Source organism: Peromyscus leucopus, chromosome 4 (assembly GCF_004664715.2).
Source record: "Peromyscus leucopus breed LL Stock chromosome 4, UCI_PerLeu_2.1, whole genome shotgun sequence".
In the NCBI taxonomy this organism is placed as follows: domain Eukaryota; kingdom Metazoa; phylum Chordata; class Mammalia; order Rodentia; family Cricetidae; genus Peromyscus; species Peromyscus leucopus.
The window spans coordinates 64,040,522-64,064,386 of record NC_051066.1 but is presented as its reverse complement, the minus strand read 5'-3'; the positions used below and the strand labels follow the sequence as shown (position 1 = coordinate 64,064,386).

Sequence of the window (23,865 nt, the reverse complement as noted above, 5' to 3'; positions counted from 1 at the left end):
GTCAAATTGCTCTGATTGGTCAATAAATAAAACACTGATTGGCCAGTGGCCAGGCAGGAAGTAGGGGGGACAAGGAGAGAGGAGAATTCTGGGAAGTGGAAGGCTGAGGCTGAGAGACACTGCCAGCCGCTGCCATGACAAGAAGCATGTGAAGACACTGGTAAGCCACCAGCCACATGGCAAGGTATAAATTTATGGAAATGGATTAATTTAAGCTATAAGAACAGTTATCAAGAAGCCTGCCACGGCCATACAGTTTGTAAGCAATATAAGTCTCTGTGTTTACTTGGTTGGGTCTGAGCGGCTATGGGACTGGCAGGTGAAAACTCAAGCTACAAGTAAGTAGTAAAATTATTATTGTTAGGGAAATGACATTGTCATTTGTCTCAAATATATCACAGGCCATTCCTATAATATTCTATAGTTTACTAAACAATATAGTCAAATCCCAAGCCTAACTGTCTCCAACTCCCAAAGTTCAGAAATTAATGAATAGCCTTCATGAAGTAGAGAAAGCATAGAAATCTGAATACTTACTTTCATTAGTTAACTGTCTAACTCCTACAATATGTCACAAATGTGTTCCTTCTCTGGTTCTCCAAACTGTTGCAATAAACTTGTGAAAGTATGAACTCAAACAATCCCTCTCCAAGACTCCTGCCTCATATGTCCTGGCTTACATCTCAGGATGTCCCTGCTCTGATCTGCATGAATTCTATCTTCCTGTTGTAGGTAAGAATTCATGTAAGTGATCACGAATCTAGAATGGTTTAAATATGAGCTCGATGAAATAATGGCTAATAATGATTTCCTTTTTTTTTTTTTTAAATCTGGGAACACATCACAATTCTTTGTTATTAATGCATGTGTCACTTAACTCAGCCTGATCTTCAAATTATCTCCTGTGTTAATGCATTTCCAAACTCCCCTATTCCCGTGTCTCCCTTCCACAGCAGTGGGTCCCATCTCATTACAGGGACACACATCACAAAATGCTTTGTACAGTGAAAAGGTGCTTAGTTATAGTGAGCAGACCTAATTCTCTGTCCTAGCCAGGCCAGTTGCTGATTACAGGACACTCACTTGTGCAAAAATGAGCTCTCACAAGTAATCAAAGTCAGTGTGCCAGAAACTGCTTAAAGACATGGGGTCAATTTATTTACAGGTTTTTTTTTTTTTTTTTCTTTTAACTCCTACCAAATCTAGAAGAGATGACCGGGAATGGTGGTAGATGTTTATAATTCAAACTTTGGTGAGTCTGGGGCACGACAATTACAAAATTGAGGCCAGCCTCATCTACTCAATGAGACTCAGGACTGTTTAGGACATATCAGTGCCAAGGGCAGTGGGAATATACAGCAGGTGACAACTAATATTTAACAGGTCAACCCACCAGAGGAATAACTCCCTGATGGGAATTCCCACTTGGCAAAGAAGTGGAGTTACTGACTGTTAATGACAGATTACTCCTGTCTGTAATTTCTCTTTGGGGCCATTCCATTCCTTTGCTACAAAGAACTTCTGTGAGATTCTTTCCACAGCCCATTGGTAGTGTGTTTTATATCTTTGAACAAACTTAGAGCTGGGATGGTCAGGAAGATGATTTCTGTTTAAACTGTATAATTCTGATGAATAGGAAATATACTAGAATATTTTTCTTTTCTTTTTTTTTTCTTTTTTTGAGACAGGGGTTCTCTGTGTAGTTTTGGTGCCTGTCCTGGATCTTGCTCTGTAAATGGCCTCAAACTCACAGAGATCTGCCTGACTCTACCTTGCTAGTGCTGAGATTAAAGGCATGCATCACCACCACCTGGCTTTAGAGTATTTTTCTTAATTGACACAGAAAACTAACATTATTCTCAGTCTCAAGGATGCTAATTTTAGACTTCAAAACAGACTAGCTGTCCCTGCAAATAAAATACTCAAGGACAAATTCCTGAATGTCTGTTTGTTGAACCAAAGCCAAGCTGTTTACATTGAGACATAACCCTCTACAGTAATTCTCTTTCTCCATACACATCAACCACTTAAGGTTTAGTCAACTACTGTTATTGTTAAGTCCTGAGTTTCAATGTCATTCAGTGTCTGGGAATGCTAACCACCCAGGCTATGTGCTTGGCCAAGTGTTACTCACTGGCCAGTCAACATGACCTTCCTAGCCTGAGAAAAACTATGTGACTTGTCATGTATTATGAGAATGGGTTAGACCTTGAAAATGTAACAGAATTGTTCAGAGTTTGGCTGAGAGGAGCAGCAGTGTGGAGAGGGGTGCTGTGTAGAGCTATGTAGGGAGGTGCTGTGATAAGGGAGTGAGTATGTTTTAGAATGTGTGCAAAGAGCTAGCAATGAGTTTTATTAGAATGTGTGTAAAGAGCTGTACAGTGAGGGTGTGAGTCTTTGTGTGAGTTTGTGTTAGAGTGTGTGAGGATGGGCAGAGAGAGCTGATGAGAGTAGCTAGGCAGGAGAGACAGCAAGGGAGATTTTCAGAGAAAGAGATTTTTTAAGATGAAGGAAAAGAGAAAGTTACCATCAGAAAGTATGTTTCCTTATTTTTCCCCTCAGATAGAAAACATGTACCCCTCAGATAGATAAGAATTTTTCCTAAGCTCTTGCCACTCTTATGGACTTTTTTTTTTTTACATATATTGGAAGTTGCCTTGGAACAGGCTCTCCGAAGGCCATCTATATATCAGTCCATGTCTAAACAATAACACCATCAAACCAAAAGAAACAAAAAGCTAGAAGTAAAACAAACAAGCTAGATACTATATAAGATAAGAATTATTATTTTATATGTATTAAATAAATCTTGGAGAACTAAGAAAACTTGATTAAATCATTTGAGTACTTAAGTCATGTCACAAGTTCACAGCACAAGCTATGAATGACTGCAATCTCCAATTCTCTCAACCTTGTTCATCCTATATTTTAGCACATTTTTAAATGTATAGGCAATAATAAGTAACAGAATTTTTGAAGAGTAGTGATCAACTATCCATCATGATTAAGTTCATTATGACAAGCATCTTAACTTCCAGCTGCCTCTGATTATGTCCTTTGTGAAGAAATATGTTATCCTTTCTCCTTCCCCAATCCCTTCATTAGTGTCATCCTGGACAATGCTACAATTACCTGTATATGTTTTGTATTAGCATAATTTCAATCTTCTCTGTTCAGTTTAAAAGCTTCCATGCTGTTTTTCAACTATTTACAAAGATTCTAAGAATGACTGATTTACTGTCATATCATTAATTTCAAGTATTGTGATGTCTATGTACTAATCATCATTCTATAAATTTAAATATTTCAACAAAAACTGCATTTAACATGAAATCCTCAAAGATTAGAGCCACTATTGTCTCCAGAGATGAGTATAATCACCAGAGTCTGGCTAATATTACCATGGCATCTGTCTCAACTCTTTCCCTTCCCAGTTTTCATCTGTTCAACTTTAATTCGTATACATGGTATGGTCAGACTCTGGTCTGAACTATATGTTAGTTTCTCAGCTCAATGATGACCACTTCTGTCTTATCTCCATCAACATGCTGCATGACAGATTTAGGGTTTTTGCTTATGGAGACACAAAAGGTTACAGATACACAGTAAAGACAGATTCAAACAGAAAAAAAATCTCTAAATACGTCAAAATGTTTTTAAAACTATATGTATGCTTGGGAGAGGAAAGAAAAATGATAGAAAAAGTACTTTAAAAAGGAATAAAGTAATCAAAAATATGGTAAGCCACATATTGATGAGAAATACACAGAGCATCTGGATCCTGTCTGGTATTGTGTTGTCTTTGAAAATTTTGGCTGCTAAGAGACATTAGATTATCGAAACTCCTGGATAAAATCAACATATATATATATTAAAAACATGTCGACTTCAAAATTTAGGTCAAAAGATATGGTACTTTGGGGAGAGGTTATATTTTTGCTTCCACAGGAAATGAGATGCTATGCTAAGGAAAATCAGGTTTGATTGAGGAATAACCCTTGAAAACCCTTGCTACAAACATAAAATAATAATCCTAAAAGACTTATAAGACACATGATATATATTTACCTGCTCAAACACATAACAAAAAATCATCTTTAACTGACTTGTGTACAATGCACAACTATACTTTTATTAATACAAATATGTATGTTACCCTTAAAATTTTATATATTTTCAGAGCAAGGAGACCAGACACAAAAGCAAATGATAGCCCAGGTAGCCCACCATCCAGAATATATTTTAGGCTACTGACTCACAGAACACTACAGCCAAGACTTAACAATTATCCTAAATTTTCTCAGCCTTCCTGGTAGACAGCCTCCAAATTCATCAGCCCTGCCCTTTATCTCGAACTCTCCATCCCAGGGGCTGGACTGTCCTTAAATAAATGTTCTATCACTAATTGTGTAAATCCTGCCTGTGATGCTGATATGTATATTGTAATCAGACATTTTCCATATGTACTTTTGTCAGTTAATCTGGCATGAGGATCTTGCTATATATGCATTGAAACAGGCTGCTGCTTCCCTCCCATAGACAAAATGATTCATTGATTGCTTTGATTACAATTTTGAGAACTGTGTCAGCTTCAGCTACAGCTTTGGTTCAGCATGTGCACACCATTAATCAGGCAAACTCTTCATTTATAAGTATTTCATTATCACTGGTTACTCAGAAAGATTGATTGAAGACTAACACATAGAGCTAATGCATTAGAAGAAATCATTCTTTATATGGGGGCTCAGATTAAAAATACTAAGACACATTTAACAACATTATGTCATATTAACTATAAATAAACTTGTTACGCCTATTGGAGGATTCATTAAGGCAACTTCATGTAGTTAAAAAGGAGGTTTATTTTGGGGGGTAACTTATAGTTAGTAAAGGGGTTGGTTACAGGATCTGAGAGAGGTGAGATGGAGTCCAGTTGGGTTTTCTGGAGAACTCAATGTGGTCTACCATCCAGCATCCAGGATCACCAGGAACCAAGAGAGATGGCATATCCAGATCTCAGGTCTTAAGCGCTCCTATCTTGGCCCCACCTCAGGGGTAGGCCATAGGTAGGCATGACAGTTACAGGAGACCTTACTGGGAGTACTACTTCCAGGTCAAAGCTGAAACAGCTATCCACTACATACTCCTCTGCCTTTTAATGGCTCAGAGATGTTCTGGAAACAAGTATAAGAACACCTCAAGGTGCGTGGAATGGTTCTCAGCCTGTTATAAATATACACACCCTCCATTTCCAGATTAGTGTTATTAGTCATTCTGTGCTACTGTTATCCTCTGCAGAAGAGGTGGCTAGTTACTTTACAAAATCAGTCAAAAATTTTGTTCAAAATAACTCTTTATGGAGTATTCTTATTAATTTGGGAATCATTGGATGATTGATTATTCTATTCCTCTTCCAGTCATCTTCACATGTTTGTGATCTGCAGTATGCTCTGCCTAGAGGGAGATTCATGTGGTTCATTGAATAAACACAATGAGAGGATATTCCAGTAGACATGTTAGAGGAGCAGCAGGTGGCAATTGAAGTTCAAGGTATCAGTCCACCAGGAGGAAACTCTCTGATAAGTGAATCTCATTTAGGCAAGGCCACAGGCTACAGACTCCAGCATATCTTTAACTTCTGCTGTACCTTTACATATTTGCTGTGGCTATCTTTCTCTGGTGATGAGCATGGTACTAATGAGTTTGGAGAGATCCCCATTGCCTGTGTGTGATGTAGTGTATTTATCTCATGGAACCATCCCATTTTACTGGGTATTTTTGTCTGTGGATTATCATGAAAATAATTCCTCCCTAAATTGTACTGTCTAATTGATAATGATAGCTTATACAGGGTTTTGATGCATACAAATAAATACAAGGATATGTTTTATAGCAAGGATCTACAAGTTTCACATAAGGAGCTTCTTTAGGTCACAGCTCAGGTTAATGTTAAGAAGAAGAGTTGTGTTTCCAGGAGCCAGGCTGGTTCTAATTCTCTTGATACTGAAGAGATGCAGTCGCAGGTTTTGTTGTGCACCATTAGCTGAAACAAAACCCCAAAATAACTTCAGGTTACACCAGATGACTTGTTAATGTTTTTTAAGATAAAAAACCCCACAAAAACAATCTGAAGTTCACAAAGACACATAGTTGAGCTGTCTGATTCATTAGGCTAGGGTTGTAAACACAAAACAGCCCACTTGGTAATTCCTTGCACCCATTCCTGACATACGTTTTCTGATACGGGTATGCACCCTGAATATTTCAGCTGACTGACTGTTCTTGATGTATAAAAGTGTAGGTTTGTTACTCTGTACAAGATTACCTTTCAATATAGATAATAAAATGATTGATTCTTTCTTTGTAACTGCAATTTATAGCCTATTAACAAAAGTGTTGTCTGAGAAAAATATACTCCTTGCTTGCTCATGATCTATTAATCTGTGACAAGTTACTTAGATATATTATCTGTGGGTTGTCAGGATGACTTTTTAATCATGTATGGGATATAAAAAATATGTTCTTACCTATAATCATTCAGTTAAAAATGGAATGTAACATCTTTGTGACTCCTGTATTGCCTGAAAGAGTTGGGGTATATAAGCTATAGAAAGACATGATGAGAACAGAATGGAAAATAAAGAAGGAAATAATCAAGGAATGTGTGAGTGTACTTACCCTAATACCCGCAGATAGAAAAGTCTTAGCATATGCTGATGCTGTGGATTCTTTTCAAGCCCTGAGCTACCTGGAGGCTGATCTCCCAGACAGCTATATAATCTATTTCAGAGAAGATTTTGGGCATTGAAAATACTCCACATGGAGTTTGTTTTCTTTATGGCCAAAGCTAGCCATGTGGGCAAAGAAAATCCCTTGCCTCAATTGCTGACAGCTACTGTCCAAACTGGACCAGCAGAACACAAGAAAGGTGACTGCTCAACTTTTCCAGGACAAGGTAGAACAGTCCTTTCAATTTCCTTGTTTCACAGGAAAGTCTACCAGATATGCTGTAGACCAGAGTTGGATGCCCCAACATTACAGAGGAACTTTCTGTGACTGTCCAGGCAACTTGATATTCCTGTTATTAGGTAACATTTCATCTTTCTGGGATCTTTGATGGAATTAAAGATTAAATAGTTAAACTTTTAGTTTTCCTTAGTTATGATAAAAATCAAATTAGATATAAAATTTTAAAGTCACCAAGATAAGATAGATAATAAAGTATTTTCTCTAATTTTGCCAAATACGAATAGACTGGATATTATAACTGTAATTCTTACTTGATAACTTTTTTGTTGTATATAATTTTACTATGTTAAAGTTTGAACTTTCCTTTTTAACTAGACAAAAAGTGGGAAATGATGTGGAATAATTATTCTGTACACTGTGTGTTCACATATGTTATTATGATTGGTTTAATAAGCAAGCTGATTGGCCAATAGCTGAACAGGATAAAGTTAGGTGAGAAAGCCAAACTGAGAATGATGGAATGAGGAAGGTTGGAATCAAAGAGTCACCAGCCAGATGGAGAAAGGGTCAGACATAGAAAATGGTATAGAAGTAAAAGCCACGAGTCCTGGAGCAGCACATAGATTAATAGAAATGAATTAAGTTGAAAGAACTAGTTGGTAACATGAACATGCCTGAGCTAATGACCAAGCATTTATTGGTTGTTTCAATTATTACAATTTAATAGTGTCTTAGATTAACAGAAACATATTTTATTTGCAAGTAATTTTAATGTCACCTAATTCCAATTGATATCATCTCTGTGATCTGAAAAAGCCAGCTCTCCACTGGGTCCCCACCTCTATCCACCAGAGCTCAGGAAACCCAGTGGAAGAAAGAGGGGAAAATGCAGGAGCTAGAGGAGTTGAAGACACCAGGAGAACATGGCCCACAGACTTCAACTAAGCAGGGCTCATAGGGGCTCACAGAGACTGAAGCGGCATGGGTCTGTGCTAGATTATTGGCTGGCATATACGTTGTGGTTGTTAGCTTGATATTTTGTGATCACCATCCATTCTTTCGCCAGTTATTTAACTTTTCTGAATTCATTTTCACTCATTTATGAAACAGAAATAATCATATTAGTTTCTTCATTTAAATTGAGCTGTAAGAGTTTATTAGTAGGTCTAAGAAAAAATTCAAAGCCTAATAAAATGTATTTACCCATGATTCCATGGTCAAACATGATGCAAAATTATAAACATAAAATTTCAAAAATAAAAAAAATCATTAATTTTAACTTGTATGACATCCTTTGTATCATAAGGAAACCTTATAGGAGGGAATGAGGTCTTTGTGCTAAACAATGAGTACTAGGGGACCCTGGAATGTTAAGCATGTGGTGTTGTTCATTCAAAGGAAGAGATGCTATACCTATTATCTGCCCAGAAGGCTGGGAGCAGATGTGTTTACGAGCCTGGTGACCTTTTCTATATCTCTGTGACTAGAAACTCTTCTTGCACTGAATCCTCCTCCAACCCTTATTGTAAATTTATTTTTCCTATTCAGTGTAGAGGTCTGATATTTATGGACTTTACAAAGAGTTTCAATGTGGTCATGTATGATCTGTATTTAGCTTACATTGTTCCCCAAAGAGATTTATGTTTGCTTTGTTAGGAGCATGGGGCTGAATTAATTATTACCAGAATACATTTTTCACCAAGTTTTGCTATGTTTAAACATGCCTAAAATAAACTACTTGAGGTCAGACTCCCAAATATGAAACAACACCAGCTACTAAGTTGCTTTGAACCAAACTGCCTCCTTATCTCCCGTTGATCATCGCTCTGCATGGTGTGAGGATCACAGAGATGTCTGCAAAACCTCACATCATCCCATTGGGCCACTTATAGGACAATAATTATACATTGACCCAGTATATCCCTATTATATCCTCCACTCAACCTCAACATTTAATAGGTACTGAGGTTACAACATTATCATGGTATCACGGTGACCATTTTTTTTCAAGTCACCTTTATTTTACTTAATATCTCCAAAGTACAAAATTGTATTATAATATCTTGTTATACTTATGTCATTAATATTTGTTAATTTTGTAGTGTGCTTAATTTATAATAGAACTTAGTCACCAATGTATATAGAAATAAGCATATGTAACATCATAATATTAATAGATTCTGGCATCCTCTGAAGGCCTTGAAATTTATCACTCATATATAAAGGAGGCTATTGTGATGAAATACAAAACTGCAATAGACATGGAAAGAAAAAATAGTCATAATATGTCAATTATTATTCAAAATTGCATTCTTTTTAATAGCATTTTAATAGCATTTTTTACCTCTGCATTCCTTACTGTGTAGATAACCGGATTTAACATGGGTGTGACAATAATATAAAACACTGCTATTGCTTTATCCATGGGAAAGGTTGTCACCGGTCGCATATACATAAAAATGCACGGCACAAAAAACATTACAACGACTGTGATGTGGGAGCCACAGGTAGAGAGGGCCTTTTTCCTCCCCGCAGAGCTGTGTGTCCTCAAGGAGCACAGAATGACCACATAGGACATCAACAGCATCGTGAAGGTGATCACAGGAATTACACCACCATTGGCAGCAACTAGGAGACCAAGGAGGAAAGTGTCAGCACAGGCCAGTTGTAGCAGGGGGAAGATGTCACAGAAGAAGTGATCCAAGACATTGGGGCCACAGAAAGGGATCCAGAGAGTAACAAGTATCTGCCCAAAGGAATGTAGAAAACCCACTATCCAACACATTCCCACTAGGAGACAGCAAGTGTGGTGGTTCATCCTGGTCACATAGTGCAGAGGTCTACAGATGGCCACATAGCGGTCATAGGCCATGACCACAAGGAGGACAATCTCTGAAGCTCCTAAGAAATGTTCAACAAAAAGTTGTATCATGCAGCCATTGAATGAGATGGTTTTTGTCCCTAATAGCAAATCTACCATCATTTTAGGGATTGTGCAGGAAGAATAGCACGCATCTATCAGAGATGAAAAAGTCAGGAAGAAGTACATTGGGGAGTTTAAAGTCTGGCTACAGACTATGGTACACACAATGAGCAGGTTTCCTGTGACAGTGATGACGTAGGTGATAAGTAAAACGAAAAGTAGAACTCTCTGCAGCTGAGGATTCTGTGTCAGTCCCATGAAGATGAATTCAGTCACATTCATTCTGTTTTCTCTCATTTCTCTCATGATGCTGGGAAGCTTAAAAGTGCTAGGTTAGCCTGGAAAAAAAAAAAGAATCTTAGTAGGAAAATTGATGAGAAACTTATTTTATAGTTTTCAGATAAGAAGAAAACTTTTTTTTTTTTTTTTTTTTTTTTTTTCGAGACAGGTTTCTCTATGTAGCTTTGCGCCTTTCTGAACTCACTTGGTAGCCCAGCTGCCTCGAACTCACAGAGATCCGCTGCCTCTGCCTCCGAGTGCTGGATTAAAGGCGTGCGCCACCACCGGCTTTTTTTTTTTTTTTTTAGAAGAAAACATTTTAATAATGTGAATTATTTTGTTGCATTGTATGCAGAAGAAAGAAACACACTATTCCTTCTATTTTATGAAAAGAAATTAGAATTAACCTCAAAGTCTTATTTGAAGTCAAGTGTCAACAAAATATACAATTGAAGAATTGTTTTTGAATCTCTCAATTTAATTCCTATCAATTCCTAGCTAGGATATGCATGCTTATCAATGAGTATGAAATGATTTCTTAAGTAAATTATATCAGTTTGTAGATGGGGTGCATGCTTGTCCATGTGTGTGCACATGCACATGCTAATAGTTATATGTAATGTGGTGTTAAGATTTATTCAGTAGTTAATTTATAGGGTCATTTCTACATATTTATTAATTATCTCTAGTAAATGAATGTACAGTAGTAGGAAGTACAAATCAAGCCTTTTCCTTTCTTCATAGAGAAAGGAGATAGGAAATGAAGAAATAGAATTATATAACATATCTGTTTATAGTACTTGTCTTGAAAATGATGTGGCAAGATAAACCAAATACAGGTTCATAAGTAAACAATTATGTTCAATACAGTAGTTAGAGAACTCCATTAAGATGGAATTCATAACTTATATGAAAGACAGTGGAGAGGGAGCTAAGATAGCATCTAAAATAAGGCTTCAGATAGAAAGATCATCGAACAAAACCCCTGTGGACAGTAGGGTCCATGACCTGGGGGTGGGGCGCGGGCCTGGGCAGAGTAACCAAGGACAAGGTTGCAGACCTTGCAGGGCTTTAGACCATTGTATAGAGCATGGTTTTTATTAAATATGACACATTAATCATTGCCAAATTTTACACAGGAGAATGACATAATCTGACTTAACTGCCTTATGAACTGTTCTGTACAGAGAACGGGATATGAATGATAGGAGATGCTGACCAATTGAGATATATCTTCATAATCATTTGAAAGAAGATGGTGGTGTCTTAGACCAAGACTGTAGCGATAAAAAATATTTCTACAAAATTTGTTTAACATGAGTTTTTACAAGAAAAAACTTATTACCAAGTTTTAACTTTGTATCAACAGAAGAAACTATTGTCATTTACTGAGACAATCTAGTGTAGAAACCTCCACCTATATAGCAAACATTTGCATTAGGATTTACCAAGTGCAAGATTCATTTATCCTTATGTTGACATTGAATCTTAATGTTTGTATTCTTGTGGAAAAAATAAAACAGAGAATGTGAGTAGCCTATTCAGTATTATTTAGTAGTCTTCAAAGATAGCCTTATGTTGAAATGAAGAGCAAACATATTTCATAAAATGTGGTTAACCACAAAAAAAATGAATTTTTTTTTCTAAAATGAATGAAGATGAGACACTTTGAGAGTGACAGGGAGAAAAGTTCACTCATCAGAACAAAGTAAGTATAAAGAAGGCAGTTGTCATATAAGCTATTTAACTTGTGCTGAAATTTTTAGAAGAGTTGCATTATCACTACCTACTGTAAAAACAGAAGATATGACCTCCTGACTGTTAATACTGAATGTCGTCTATGGCCATATCTAGGCTTGCTACTCAAAACCCCCAAGCTAATAAGAGAATAGTGTATCTGTCTATCATTCATTGGCCTCTGTTTTATTCATTAAATGTGTCCTTTTATGTTTTCTTAACAGCATGATTGTTGATAAAAATATTTAACATATGCATATATACACAGCAGACTCACTAGTTAATTTTTTTTCACTACATAGTTAAGAGACAGTATTTGTAACAAATAATTAGATTTCTAATGTGAATGCCACATGGGATTTTCTGAAACAAAGAAATGCATGTACTTACAAGGGTTGTCTCTCTCTGGTATTTTTTTCCCTTTAAACCTATTTTTTTCTCCTTCACTAATAAATTGTTTTTCTCCTCTGTAAAATCCGAGTTACTCACTGCCCTCATTCTCTTCTAATAATACCAGACGATTTTTAGCCAGAAGCAAAATGAGCACTAAAATTAGGAAACTGTATTCTAACTTCCCAGTCTAGAATAATCATTTTACTTTTTTTTACATCAAAACACAAACAACTCTCCCAAAAAAATATAATTGTGGAAAAATAAGGCTCCAATTATTTTCTGTATTTCATCAAATAAGATTATCATGACCCTTGGGGAGAAAGGTAGCTTTAGTTTGGTTCCTTTCATGAACCTGCATCTTCCTCCAATTATTATGGTGTTTTCATTAATTCCTTTTCTTTTTTTTTCGAGACAGGGTTTCTCTGTGTAGCTTTGCGCCTTTCCTGGAACTCACTTGGTAGCCCAGGCTGGCCTCGAACTCACAGAGATCCGCCTGCCTCTGCCTCCCAAGTGCTGGGATTAAAGGCGTGCACCACCACAGCCCGGCATTAATTCCTTTTCATACAGCAATCTGTACATACATATATATGTATATATGGTTGTGTGCTTATAGGATATAATTATATATTTATATATATTTAAAAGATCTATATGATACATAGACGGATATGATGTGTATAATATATAATGTAACATGTATAGATGATATATGTATTATACAGATAATATAAGTATATATATATATATATATATAAAATACACACACACACATCAGTTGGCAGTACATTTCCAAGCAAAAATGGAACATTTTATCAAATCCTTTCATTGGTATCAATGTACTCACTAATACACTACTAAACTATACATTTTTTAAAGAAAAATATGAATGTGAAAACTTTTATATAAATAAAAATATGGAAATGACTTTTGTATATTATTATTTGTATATTGTATATTATGTATTGTAAATAGGGAAATATACTTTTGTATATTATCATCTGTATTTAATATTCTCTCCAATAATGTATACTATTCTCAGGTTAGAAGTTGTTTCCAGTGGAAGTTTATTTCTTTTGTGCATGTTCCCATAGCACTTTGCTAATCTTCTTTTCCTATTCATGGTTTTAGGATTAACACAAACTCTGAAAATAGGAAACTGTATCTTACTTTCCTCATGAGGAATGGGGATAACACAGTGAACTACAAAACTCTGCGAAATACTACCCATAATTTACTGTTCTTGTTTTGTTATAGAAAAATGAGACATGGAGAACTGAAGCCTGTACTCCAGGAAGAACACATATGAGCAACACAAACTCAGGATGCTCTGCCTTAAGACTTGGTCTTGACTTGGTCCCACAGAACTTCACATTTGACAACTCACCCAGACAGGCTGTTCTTTCCTAGGAGCAGCTTTTAGATGAGCCCTTAAGAAGACTGTGTCTCCTTCTAACTTGTGAAAGAGGGATAGAAAAAAAGCAGTTAGGAAAACACTTGAGAATTTGAACTATGTGAACTCCTCATAATCCTCTGAGAATTTCTCACTTTTACTCTCAGGAGAATTTAGAAATACCAACTTATTTATTTTACAAAGATAATTAATAGTACATGACCAGCTTTACTTAAAGAACATTCACTATCTGGTCTAAATTCAGTATTGAAAGACAATATACATTGTTCATGGTTTATTTTTTAAGCCACATCTATATTTACTACATAGTAAGTTTATGATATAATTATATCTTTTTTCCAACTGGGACATTAGTCTAGTTTATTTTGCTTACCCAGGATATTGTAACTAAGAAGACATAAAATTTAAATCCAATTTCTGCTGTTTCATTTGTCCTGTTGCTGCCTAATTTAAGATTTCTCTACACCACAGAGTATCCAGAAATTGAGGGACCATGTCTCATTATTTGGGTTTGCTTTTGCCTTCCTTCCTTCCTTCCTTCTTCCTTCTTTCTTCCTTCCTTCCTTCTTCTTCCTTCCTTCTTTCCTTCTTCCTTCCTCTCTCTCTCTCTCTCTCTCTCTCTCTCTCTCTCTCTCTCTCTCTTTCTTTCTTTCTTTCTGTCTCTCTTTTTGTCTCTCTCTTTGTCTCTCTCTGTCGGTCTGTCTCTGTCTCTCTCTCTGTCTCTCTCTGTCTCTCTGTCTCTGTCTCTCTGTCTCTCGTCTCTCTCTCCTCTCTCTGTTGTTTGTTTGTTGTAACAAAATCTCACTGTTATCAGCCTAACCTCAAACTCATAGTGATGCTGCTCCATCCTCTCAAGTGGCTGGGACTATAGTCTCAAGCCATTGCAAGCAGCTCATGTTTCATCTTGCACAGAAGAATAATCTGTGTTTCATATTACATTACGTTGAGTTATCTGAGAATTCAAGTACATGGCAGAGTAGGCTTCTGAAACCTCAGAGCCTACTCCTATAGACACACCTCCTCCAAAGAGCCCACATCATGTAATCCTTCCTGAACAACTCCATCAACTTGGACCAAGTATTCAAGCATATGAGCCCATGGGGGACATTCTAATTCAAACCACCACAAGTAAAGAGAGCTATGATGGAAGGAGAAAAAGTGGAGATATATTTACCACTCAAGAAGGGAAGCCATTTTCTTAGGCAAAATAAACCCTCACAAGCTAAGGGTTCAATGACTTCACCTTGATGTTTCCTTTTCAGGATCTCCCATTCAACATTAAATGTCCTTACTTTTTTTTGTGTACATCTTGAAGAACATTTCTTAAACTTGTATGGCCATGCATACAAGTTTATACCTTTAGGCATATTTTTGCAATGCTTTTAATTGTGGCTTATATATTTGCATCTGGGTAAGACTGTTTAATTGCCTGACTCTCTTAGCAGCTTGCATAGTTTTTTTTATTATAAATTTATTTATTTATTTTGTGGCCTGGCTACAATTTCCCCTCCTTCTTCCCAGTACCTGCCCCCACCTCTCTCTGTTCTCACCCCCAATTCACTCCTTCATTTCTGGGTTTTTTTTTCTATTTAGGAAAGGACAGGTTTCTCATGAATATCAGTAAAGAATGAAGTATCAAACTGTAGTAAGACTAAGCACCTCTCCATCCATTAAAGCTGGGTAAAGCAACCCAGTATAAACAGTAGAGTCCCAAAAGCCAGTAAAATAGTTGGAGACAGCCCCTTTTTTCACTGTTAGGAGTCCCAGAAGAGGACCATGCTACACAACTATAACATGTTTGCAGACCTAGGTCAGTCCCACGTTTTTTAGAATCATGGTTGTACTTCAAGAAAGAAGCTTTGAGGTCAGAGGCAGCTTGAAAAATCAGAGTTGTGCCCTAAGTGGGCGATGTCTTCAGTGAAAGGGACCCACCCTCAATCTCTAAGAGACAACCTAGGGCTAGATCAATGATGCATATCTTTTGCTTTTGGGAGTTGTTTCAGCCACAATGACCAACCATTCACAAGATTTCTCATGGCTGGTACTGGTGCTAGTGTTAGTTTATGATTCCTTTTGGGAACATTGTCAGCACAAGTGGTTTAACTTCTATATAGCCATATATTCTATCTATCTATCAATCTATCTATCTATCTATCATCTATCTATCTATCTATGATCTCTCTATCCATATATCTATCTATATATACATACATACACACATATATGCATATATTACATACAGTATTATGTATGTATATATTCATACACATATTATGTATAATGTTAAATATAAATATAACATGATATGAATCCTTAGACTCTATCAAATCACTGTTGTGCTATTTGTTCTCACCTCTCCTTCTATATTGCTATCACTTTTTCCCTCCCCAGTGGGCAATTCCTTTCTGTCGCTCAGTTTCTCCAATCCTATTATCTGTATCCATTCCTCTCCCACCTCACCTCCATGGTCGCTTTATACTTTCCTCATTTTGTGGTTACTCCATGTTGTATACTCATATCAGAGGATTTCGAACCAGGAACTACAAGATGGAGGAATATGTGTGGTGTTTATCTTTCTGGGTCTGAGTTAAGTCATTCAATATAATCTCTTCTAGGTCCATCTATTTACCTGCAAATTTCATGATTTTATTTTACTTTATAACTGAATAGTATTCCACTGTGTATATGTACCACATTTTTATTATCCATTCACCTGTTGAAGGAAATTTAAGCTGTTTCCAACTCCAACTATTGTGAATAGGGTGGCAATGAGTATGACTGAGCAAGTGTCTATGGAGTAAGATGTCAAGTCATTTGGGAATATGCCAAGGAGAGGTATTGCTGGGTCACATTTTATTTTCAAGGTTTTTAAATTTTATTTTATTTTGTTTTTGAAAGCTTGAGATCAAAACTTGTTTTAGAAGTTGGAGTATTAAAAATAAGGAACATGGCGCCAAGTTCCCCCTCGGTGGCCGAGCGGGGGACCCTGCGGCTCGGGAGCGCCGCCACCGCCGTGCGCCGTAGCCTTCGCGGCCGGGCTGCGCCGGGATGTAGTGGGGCCGCGGCGGGCAGGACCGAGCGGCGGCCCGGCTCCCGCTCGGCGGACGAATGGTCACTCCCGCGCGGGAGGCACCCACCAGCGACCCCTCTCCCGGGACGGCGGCGGGGCTCACCTGTCGCGCCCGCCCTCTGCCCGGCTGGTCTCCCCGGCGGCGGCGGCGCCGCGGACTTGCTCAGGGCCATGACCGGATTTAATTGGTGATTACAGCTGCCTTCTATAAGTTAATTCTCGTCAACTCCTTGCAATTTTAAAAGAAAATGCCTGGTGTCATACCTAGTGAAAGTAATGGGCTTTCAAGAGGTAGTCCATCGAAGAAGAACAGACTTTCTTTGAAGTTTTTTCAGAAAAAGGAAACTAAAAGAGCTTTAGATTTCACCGATTCTCAAGAAAATGAAGAAAAAGCTTCTGAATACAGAGGAGCTGAGATTGACCAAGTTGTTCCTGCGGCACAATCCTCACCAATAAACTGTGAGAAGAGAGAAAACCTGTTACCATTTGTGGGACTGAATAATCTTGGCAACACTTGCTATCTGAATAGTATTCTTCAGGTGTTATACTTTTGTCCTGGTTTTAAGTCTGGAGTGAAGCACTTATTTAATATTATTTCAAGGAAGAAAGAAGCTCTGAAGGATGACTCTAATCAGAAAGATAAGGGAAGCTGCAAAGAAGATCCTTTGGCAAGTTATGAGCTTATATGCAGTTTACAGTCCTTAATAATTTCAGTTGAACAGCTTCAAGCTAGTTTTCTCTTAAATCCAGAGAAATATACAGATGAACTTGCTACACAGCCAAGGCGACTGCTTAACACACTCAGGGAACTCAACCCTATGTATGAAGGATATCTACAGCATGATGCACAGGAAGTGCTACAGTGTATTCTGGGAAACATTCAAGAAACATGTCAACTCCTAAAAAAAGAAGAAGTGAAAAACTTGGCTGAATTATCTACTAAGGTAGAAGAAAAATCTCATCAGAAAGAGGAGATGAGTGGAGTCAACAACACGGAGATGGACAGTATGAGGAATTTGGAGGACTTTAAAGAAAAACTTCCAAAAGGAAACTGGAAAAGAAAAAGTGACAGTGAGTCTGGTAACCTGAAGAAAAAAGTTAAATTGTCCAAGGAACCCCAGTCATTGGAAGAGAACCAGAGACAAACTAGATCAAAAAGAAAAGCTACAGGTGACACAGTTGAGATTTCTAAAATCATCCCCAAGTGTGTTTCTGAAAATGAGAGTGCAAGACCCTCTCAAAAGAAATCAAAAGTTAAAATCAATTGGCTAAAGTCTACAACTAAGCAGCCCAGCATTCTTTCTAAGTTCTGTAGTCTGGGGAAAATAACAACAAACCAGCGATCCAAAGGACAACCTAAAGAGAACGAGTATGACCTGGAAGAGGACTTAGGGAAGAACGAAAGTGAGAACACAGCCAATGGTGGTATTCTCGAATCTCCAGGAAGCAGTGTTAAACCTGTGCACGTTAGTGAAGTTAAGCCCATAAACAAAGGTGCAGAACAAGTTGGTTTTGAACTCGTAGAGAAATTATTTCAAGGTCAGCTAGTATTAAGGACTCGCTGTTTGGAATGTGAAAGCTTAACAGAAAGAAGAGAAGATTTTCAGGATATTAGTGTCCCGGTACAAGAAGATGAGCTTTCTAAAGTTGAGGAGAGCTCTGAAATTTCTCCAGAGCCAAAAACAGAAATGAAGACCTTAAGATGGGCAATTTCACAGTTTGCTTCAGTGGAGAGAATTGTAGGGGAAGATAAATATTTTTGTGAAAATTGCCATCATTATACAGAAGCAGAGCGAAGTCTCTTATTTGATAAAATGCCTGAAGTTATCACTATCCATCTGAAGTGCTTTGCTGCTAGTGGCTTGGAGTTTGATTGTTATGGTGGTGGACTTTCCAAGATCAACACTCCTTTATTGACACCTCTTAAACTGTCACTAGAAGAATGGAGTACAAAGCCGACTAATGACAGCTATGGATTATTTGCTGTTGTGATGCACAGTGGCATTACTATTAGTAGTGGGCACTACACTGCTTCTGTGAAAGTCACTGACCTTAACAGTCTAGAACTAGATAAAGGGAATTTTGTGGTTGACCAGATGTGTGAACTAGGTAAGCCAGAGCCATTGAATGAGGAGGAAGCAAGGGGGATGGCTGAAAATTACGGTGATGAAGTGTCAATTAGAGTTGGTGGAAATGCCCAGCCAAGTAAAGTTTTGAACAAAAAAAATGTAGAAGCTGTTGGACTTCTTGGAGGACAAAAGAGCAAAGCAGATTATGAACTGTACAACAAAGCGTCTAATCCTGATAAAGTTGCCGGGACAGCGTTGGCTGAAAATAGAAATTCTGAAACTAATGATACAAATGGGACCCACGAATCCGACAGGAACAAGGAATCCAGTGACCAAACAGGCATTAACATGAATGGATTTGAGAACAAAATTTCCTATGTAGTGCAAAGCTTAAAGGAGTACGAGGGGAAATGGTTGCTCTTTGATGACTCTGAAGTAAAAGTCACAGAAGAGAAGGACTTTTTGAATTCTCTTTCCCCTTCTACATCTCCTACATCTACTCCCTACTTGCTATTTTATAAGAAATTATAGTGAGTATATTTTCCTTGTGTATATATTAAACAGACCTGGACAAACATTGGTAAAGTTGATTACACCTAAGAGTCTTATCTTAGTTTATCTTTTGAAGCTATCGGATATTATTGGTCTCTCTAGACTTTTATATAAATAGTGAGATTTTAAATACTGAAAACCATGTTAATTTTTAGAATCATTTTCCTTAGTAGAGACAAGTGATGCATAATAAGCTCCTGGGAACAAACTTGTATAGGTACTAAATGATCCAAAATGGAAGCTTGGAAGCAGTTAACACTTTTGGATTTACACGATCTTTTGTGTTTGCTTTTTAAAATAAAGTGCTTGTATTTGTATTCTCCATATTTTGGAGTAATTATCTACTTGATGTTTATAGGTCTGGCTTTTTCACCTGAGAAACAGAATCTCATTCAGTATATTTAGTTTTATGATAGTCATGGAGCCAAATCAGAGGCACAAAGCCTAGAGTGTGTATATTCACAGTGGTGTATATTTTGTGCCTTGAATAACTTTGGAAAGTGTCTCAGAAAACCTGGCAGTCCCTTCTGTCTTCATAAGGATTTTATATGTATTTATGAAGATGACTCTGTACTCTAGTCAATCTTTTGGGCATGACTCATTTGTATCTCTTCATACTCATTCTGCACGATCTGTATATAGTACATCGACCTAGAGGTGTGACCTTTAATTTTTTTTTTTTTAAAAACTGGGAGGTCAATAAAATTTAAACTGTTTAACAACAAAAAAAAAAAAAAATAAGGAACATATTCCTGGTGGTAAAAATATGGTTGGTGAATTAACTAATCTTTATTAATTTACTAGATCTAAGGAATATACAGGATAAGACAATTTTGGAAACTAATAGCTCATTCATAATTTCAGTATAAATAGTCAGAACTGTTCTTATCTATGTAATTGTGTCTAGGGCCCTGAGAGTATACAGCAGGTGATAAGTGGTGTTCATATGTCAACCTACCAAATGAATGATTCTTTTGATGGGAAGCCCCACCTGGCAAGGCCATTACTGATTATAAATGACTAGTTGCTCCTTTTCTACATTTCTTTCATGTGCCACTTTATTTCTTCCCTAAGAACTGCATTCCTTCCTTAAGAACAACTATGATATCTCCCCATTTATCATGAATTTCCATGTAATGTGTACATGTAATCTTATGATTACACCTCAGTCTTATGGGCACACATAATTGTGTATGATCAAAAAGATGTTTTCTCATTTAGCTGTATAACTTTGATGAATAGAAATATACTAAAATATACATCATAACTAGGTCTATTGTTCCATGTGGACTGTAGACACTTAGAAGTCTTGTTCTCCATCCTTAGCCACTGACAAGGCAAATTGGCCAAGCATAGTGTTCTTGTGGAACTTTCACAGAATGGAATTGCAGGTGCCTGGTCTTGTTGGATGAAAACCCTTCAGAAGAATTACAGCAAACTAGAAATGATAGTGCAAGTGTCTGGACTTGTCATATCTTAGTCCTTTAAGAGAACAATTTAGCATCTATGTTGCCCTAAGCTTCCTCTACTGGCACCTCCCCACTCTGATTCAAAAAAAAATTAACATTTTGTATTTATTTCTACATCAGTTTTTAATGCAAGATTTTAGGCTTAGTAGACCAGCTGTTTATATTATTAATCTCATAAAATAGTCAACATATTCTTTGCCTCTTCCTTAAATCTCTCATTGGTTCAGTTTCTTCCTTTTATAACCCTTGTAACTTTCCCTTTAAGAGATAGCCAAAACTTTTTACAACCTGCAGCTGCTGTCAGTCACTAATTAAGCTGACCAAGTCTTTGCTACATGTGACTTTTATCATATTTTCAAAAAATGCCTGTGTTCCTGAGATATGACCTTGTAACCTTTTTGATTACTAACACATTGCTAATGAATGCATGTATATATGCTAGAGATTTTATAATGGCAGGAAGAGAAGGGAATAAGAATGTAGAATGTAGAAGCAACAAAGAGCAGGAGAATAAAGAGCATATAGAATGAAGAGCATTGGCACATGTATGTGAAGTTATTATAGAAATCTTTCACTTTTCCCTTGCTCCTGAAATCATTTCTCAGAGGACCTTGCATAGAGGCTGAGGGCTGGTACTTCAATCTCTACATAATGGCAAATGGATGATGTGCCTGATTCTGGTAGTATACAAGTTGTTTCTTTAAAAAGTGGCATAACTAGATGTGAATTGTGATATTGTGACATCCTCTGTATCAGAATAGTACTCTATTAAACAGATTTTTCCAAAGGTACACCTGGAAGCATTCACATTAGAAGGATTTCAACTCCCAAAGAGCTTTATGTACCCATCTTCTCTACCTTGTTCTTTAGGTTTATTTACAAATTTTTAATCTGGTAAGTTTGATTTTTATTTATATCCTTTAAAATATTTATTGAGTACATATTAGGTTACTAGGTAATGTTAATAATCAGAGTGCTGTTAGCATAAAAGGACAAATACAATTTCTGCTATGATAAGAATTACAGTTAGACAGAAGACAACATAAAAAGTGTGTGTGTGTGTGTGTGTGTGTGTGTGTGTGTGTGTGTGTGTGTGAAAGATTTTAGAGTGACTGTCTCTGCTTAACCTAAAACTCACCAATTTGGCTAGGCTAGCTGACCAGAAAGTTGCAGGAATCTGCATGGCCTCTCTTTACCCCAACAACTCTGGGAATAAAAGAACAAAAACTATGCCACTTTGCCCAGGTATTTGCTGGCATTCTGTGGAAAAATCAGATCCTTATGCTGTCATGGCTAGCACATTATTTCCCCAGCCTCTCAGAAATATTTCTAAATTATAAATCATGATCATAAATTCTCAGGCTAAATGTACCTGCAGGAGTAAAGATTAAATGAAGACAATGACCAGATAAAGTTAAGTATTATTTTCCTCTTGGTTTCAAATAGGAATATATCTTGAAAAACACACACAGTTAGTCAAACAAATTTTTGGAATATATTTGACCAGCTAACATAAAAGAAATGACTCTAAACTTGGAGGAGCTCACACTGTTAAAATGCAGTTTTTAAATGTATAACTAGAGATATCTGGGGAAGATGCAGTACAAACTATGCTTGTGTCTAGAACTAGACCCTGACATGCATAGGTTGTTCACTGTGGTATCTTGGACAGGTTCATAAACTTAAAGGATATCTCTTGCTACTATATTCCACGTGGAATCACAGTACTCTGAAAGATCGATCTCTCCCAGTTTGTAGGAAGTATTTGGTACTTACCATATCAGGTTATACCACTTAAGGCACCATTTTCTTCCACAACTTTCTCAGTTCATTTTTCACCTCTACATTCCTCAAGGTGTAGATCAAAGGATTTAACATTGGCTCAATAACGATAGCAGACACAGCCATTGCCTTATCTATGGGGTAAGTGACCACAGGCCTCATGTACAAGAAGATGCAAGGTACAAAGAACAGCACAACCACTGTGAAGTGAGAACTACATGTGGAGAGAGCTTTGCGCCTTCCTTCAGAGCTGGAAGACTTCAGGGAGCACAGGATGACCACATATGAAGTCATTAGAATAAGGAAAATGGTCATACACATTACCCCACTGTTAAGAATGACTAAGAGACCCAGGATATGGGTGTCCATGCAGGCCAGTTGTAACAATGGAAACAAGTCACACATAAAATGGTCAATGACATTGGGGCCACAGAATGGTATTTGATACATAAAGAGAAGCTGAATGGTTGCATGCATGGATCCCCCTACACAAGCACCACCCACCATCCAGGAGCACACTCGAGGAGTCATGATAGTCATGTAATGTAGGGGCTTACAGATGGCTATGTAGCGGTCATAGGCCATCACAATGAGAAGGATGATCCCTGCACCACCAAAGAAATGGTCTGCAAAGAGCTGCGTCATGCAGCCTTCAAAGGAAATGGTTGTTCTCTCAGAAAGGCCATCTACAATCAACTTGGGAGTAGTAACAGATGAATAGGTGACATCTATGAGAGACAGAGAAGTGAGGAAGGAATACATGGGTGACCTCAGACTGTGGCTTCTAGTTATAGTTATTACAATGAGTACATTTCCCAACACTGTGGCCATGTACATGATTAGAAACAAAGCAGAGAACAGTTTTTTCAGCTCTGGAGTCTTTGTGATTCCCAAAAGAATAAATTCAGTCACATTGATTGGATTCTCCATTTGCTGGTGAAAACATGGAACTCTGAACTGGGAGATCTGAAAAAAAAAGTTTGTTTTTATGTTTTTATTTTTTGTAACTTTCTTTTTTATTTAATTCTGTCATACAATATATTGTGATTACATTTCCCTTTGCCCATTTCCTCACAGATCCTACCTGCCCTCTACACATCTAACTTCATCCTCTCTTCTCCTCTCTTCCCCTGGTTTCCCCTCCTCTCCTTTCCTCTGTTTCCTTCTCCTCTCCTTTTCTCTTTTTTCTCCTCTCCCGTCTCTGCCCTCCA

The 23,865-nt window shown here is 37.2% G+C and overlaps 3 protein-coding genes across 3 annotated transcripts; 1 reads left to right on the top strand and 2 right to left on the bottom strand.

The window, feature by feature from the left end:
* Positions 1-9,267: 9,267 nt before the first annotated feature.
* LOC114687259 (olfactory receptor 140-like) lies at positions 9,268-10,224 on the bottom strand. The gene has a single exon (XM_028861952.1). It carries the CDS (start codon positions 10,196-10,198, stop codon positions 9,269-9,271), a length of 930 nt encoding a protein of 309 aa, XP_028717785.1. The 5' UTR covers positions 10,199-10,224; the 3' UTR covers position 9,268.
* Positions 10,225-16,768: 6,544 nt separating this feature from the next.
* LOC114687263 (ubiquitin carboxyl-terminal hydrolase 1-like) lies at positions 16,769-20,125 on the top strand. The gene has a single exon (XM_037204933.1). The coding sequence runs from the start codon at positions 17,031-17,033 to the stop codon at positions 19,380-19,382; it is 2,352 nt and encodes a 783-aa protein (XP_037060828.1). The 5' UTR covers positions 16,769-17,030; the 3' UTR covers positions 19,383-20,125.
* Positions 20,126-22,666: 2,541 nt separating this feature from the next.
* On the bottom strand, positions 22,667-23,584 carry LOC114687254 (olfactory receptor 4C6-like). The gene has a single exon (XM_028861949.1). It carries the CDS (start codon positions 23,582-23,584, stop codon positions 22,667-22,669), a length of 918 nt encoding a protein of 305 aa, XP_028717782.1.
* Positions 23,585-23,865: the final 281 nt, after the last annotated feature.

What these genes read in the sequence shown, in the direction of transcription:
- LOC114687254 (XM_028861949.1), bottom strand. Translation starts at nt 23,584, where the DNA reads ATGGAGAATCCAATCAATGTGACTGAATTTATTCTTTTGGGAATCACA.
- LOC114687263 (XM_037204933.1), top strand. Translation starts at nt 17,031, where the DNA reads ATGCCTGGTGTCATACCTAGTGAAAGTAATGGGCTTTCAAGAGGTAGT.
- LOC114687259 (XM_028861952.1), bottom strand. Translation starts at nt 10,198, where the DNA reads ATGAGAGAAATGAGAGAAAACAGAATGAATGTGACTGAATTCATCTTC.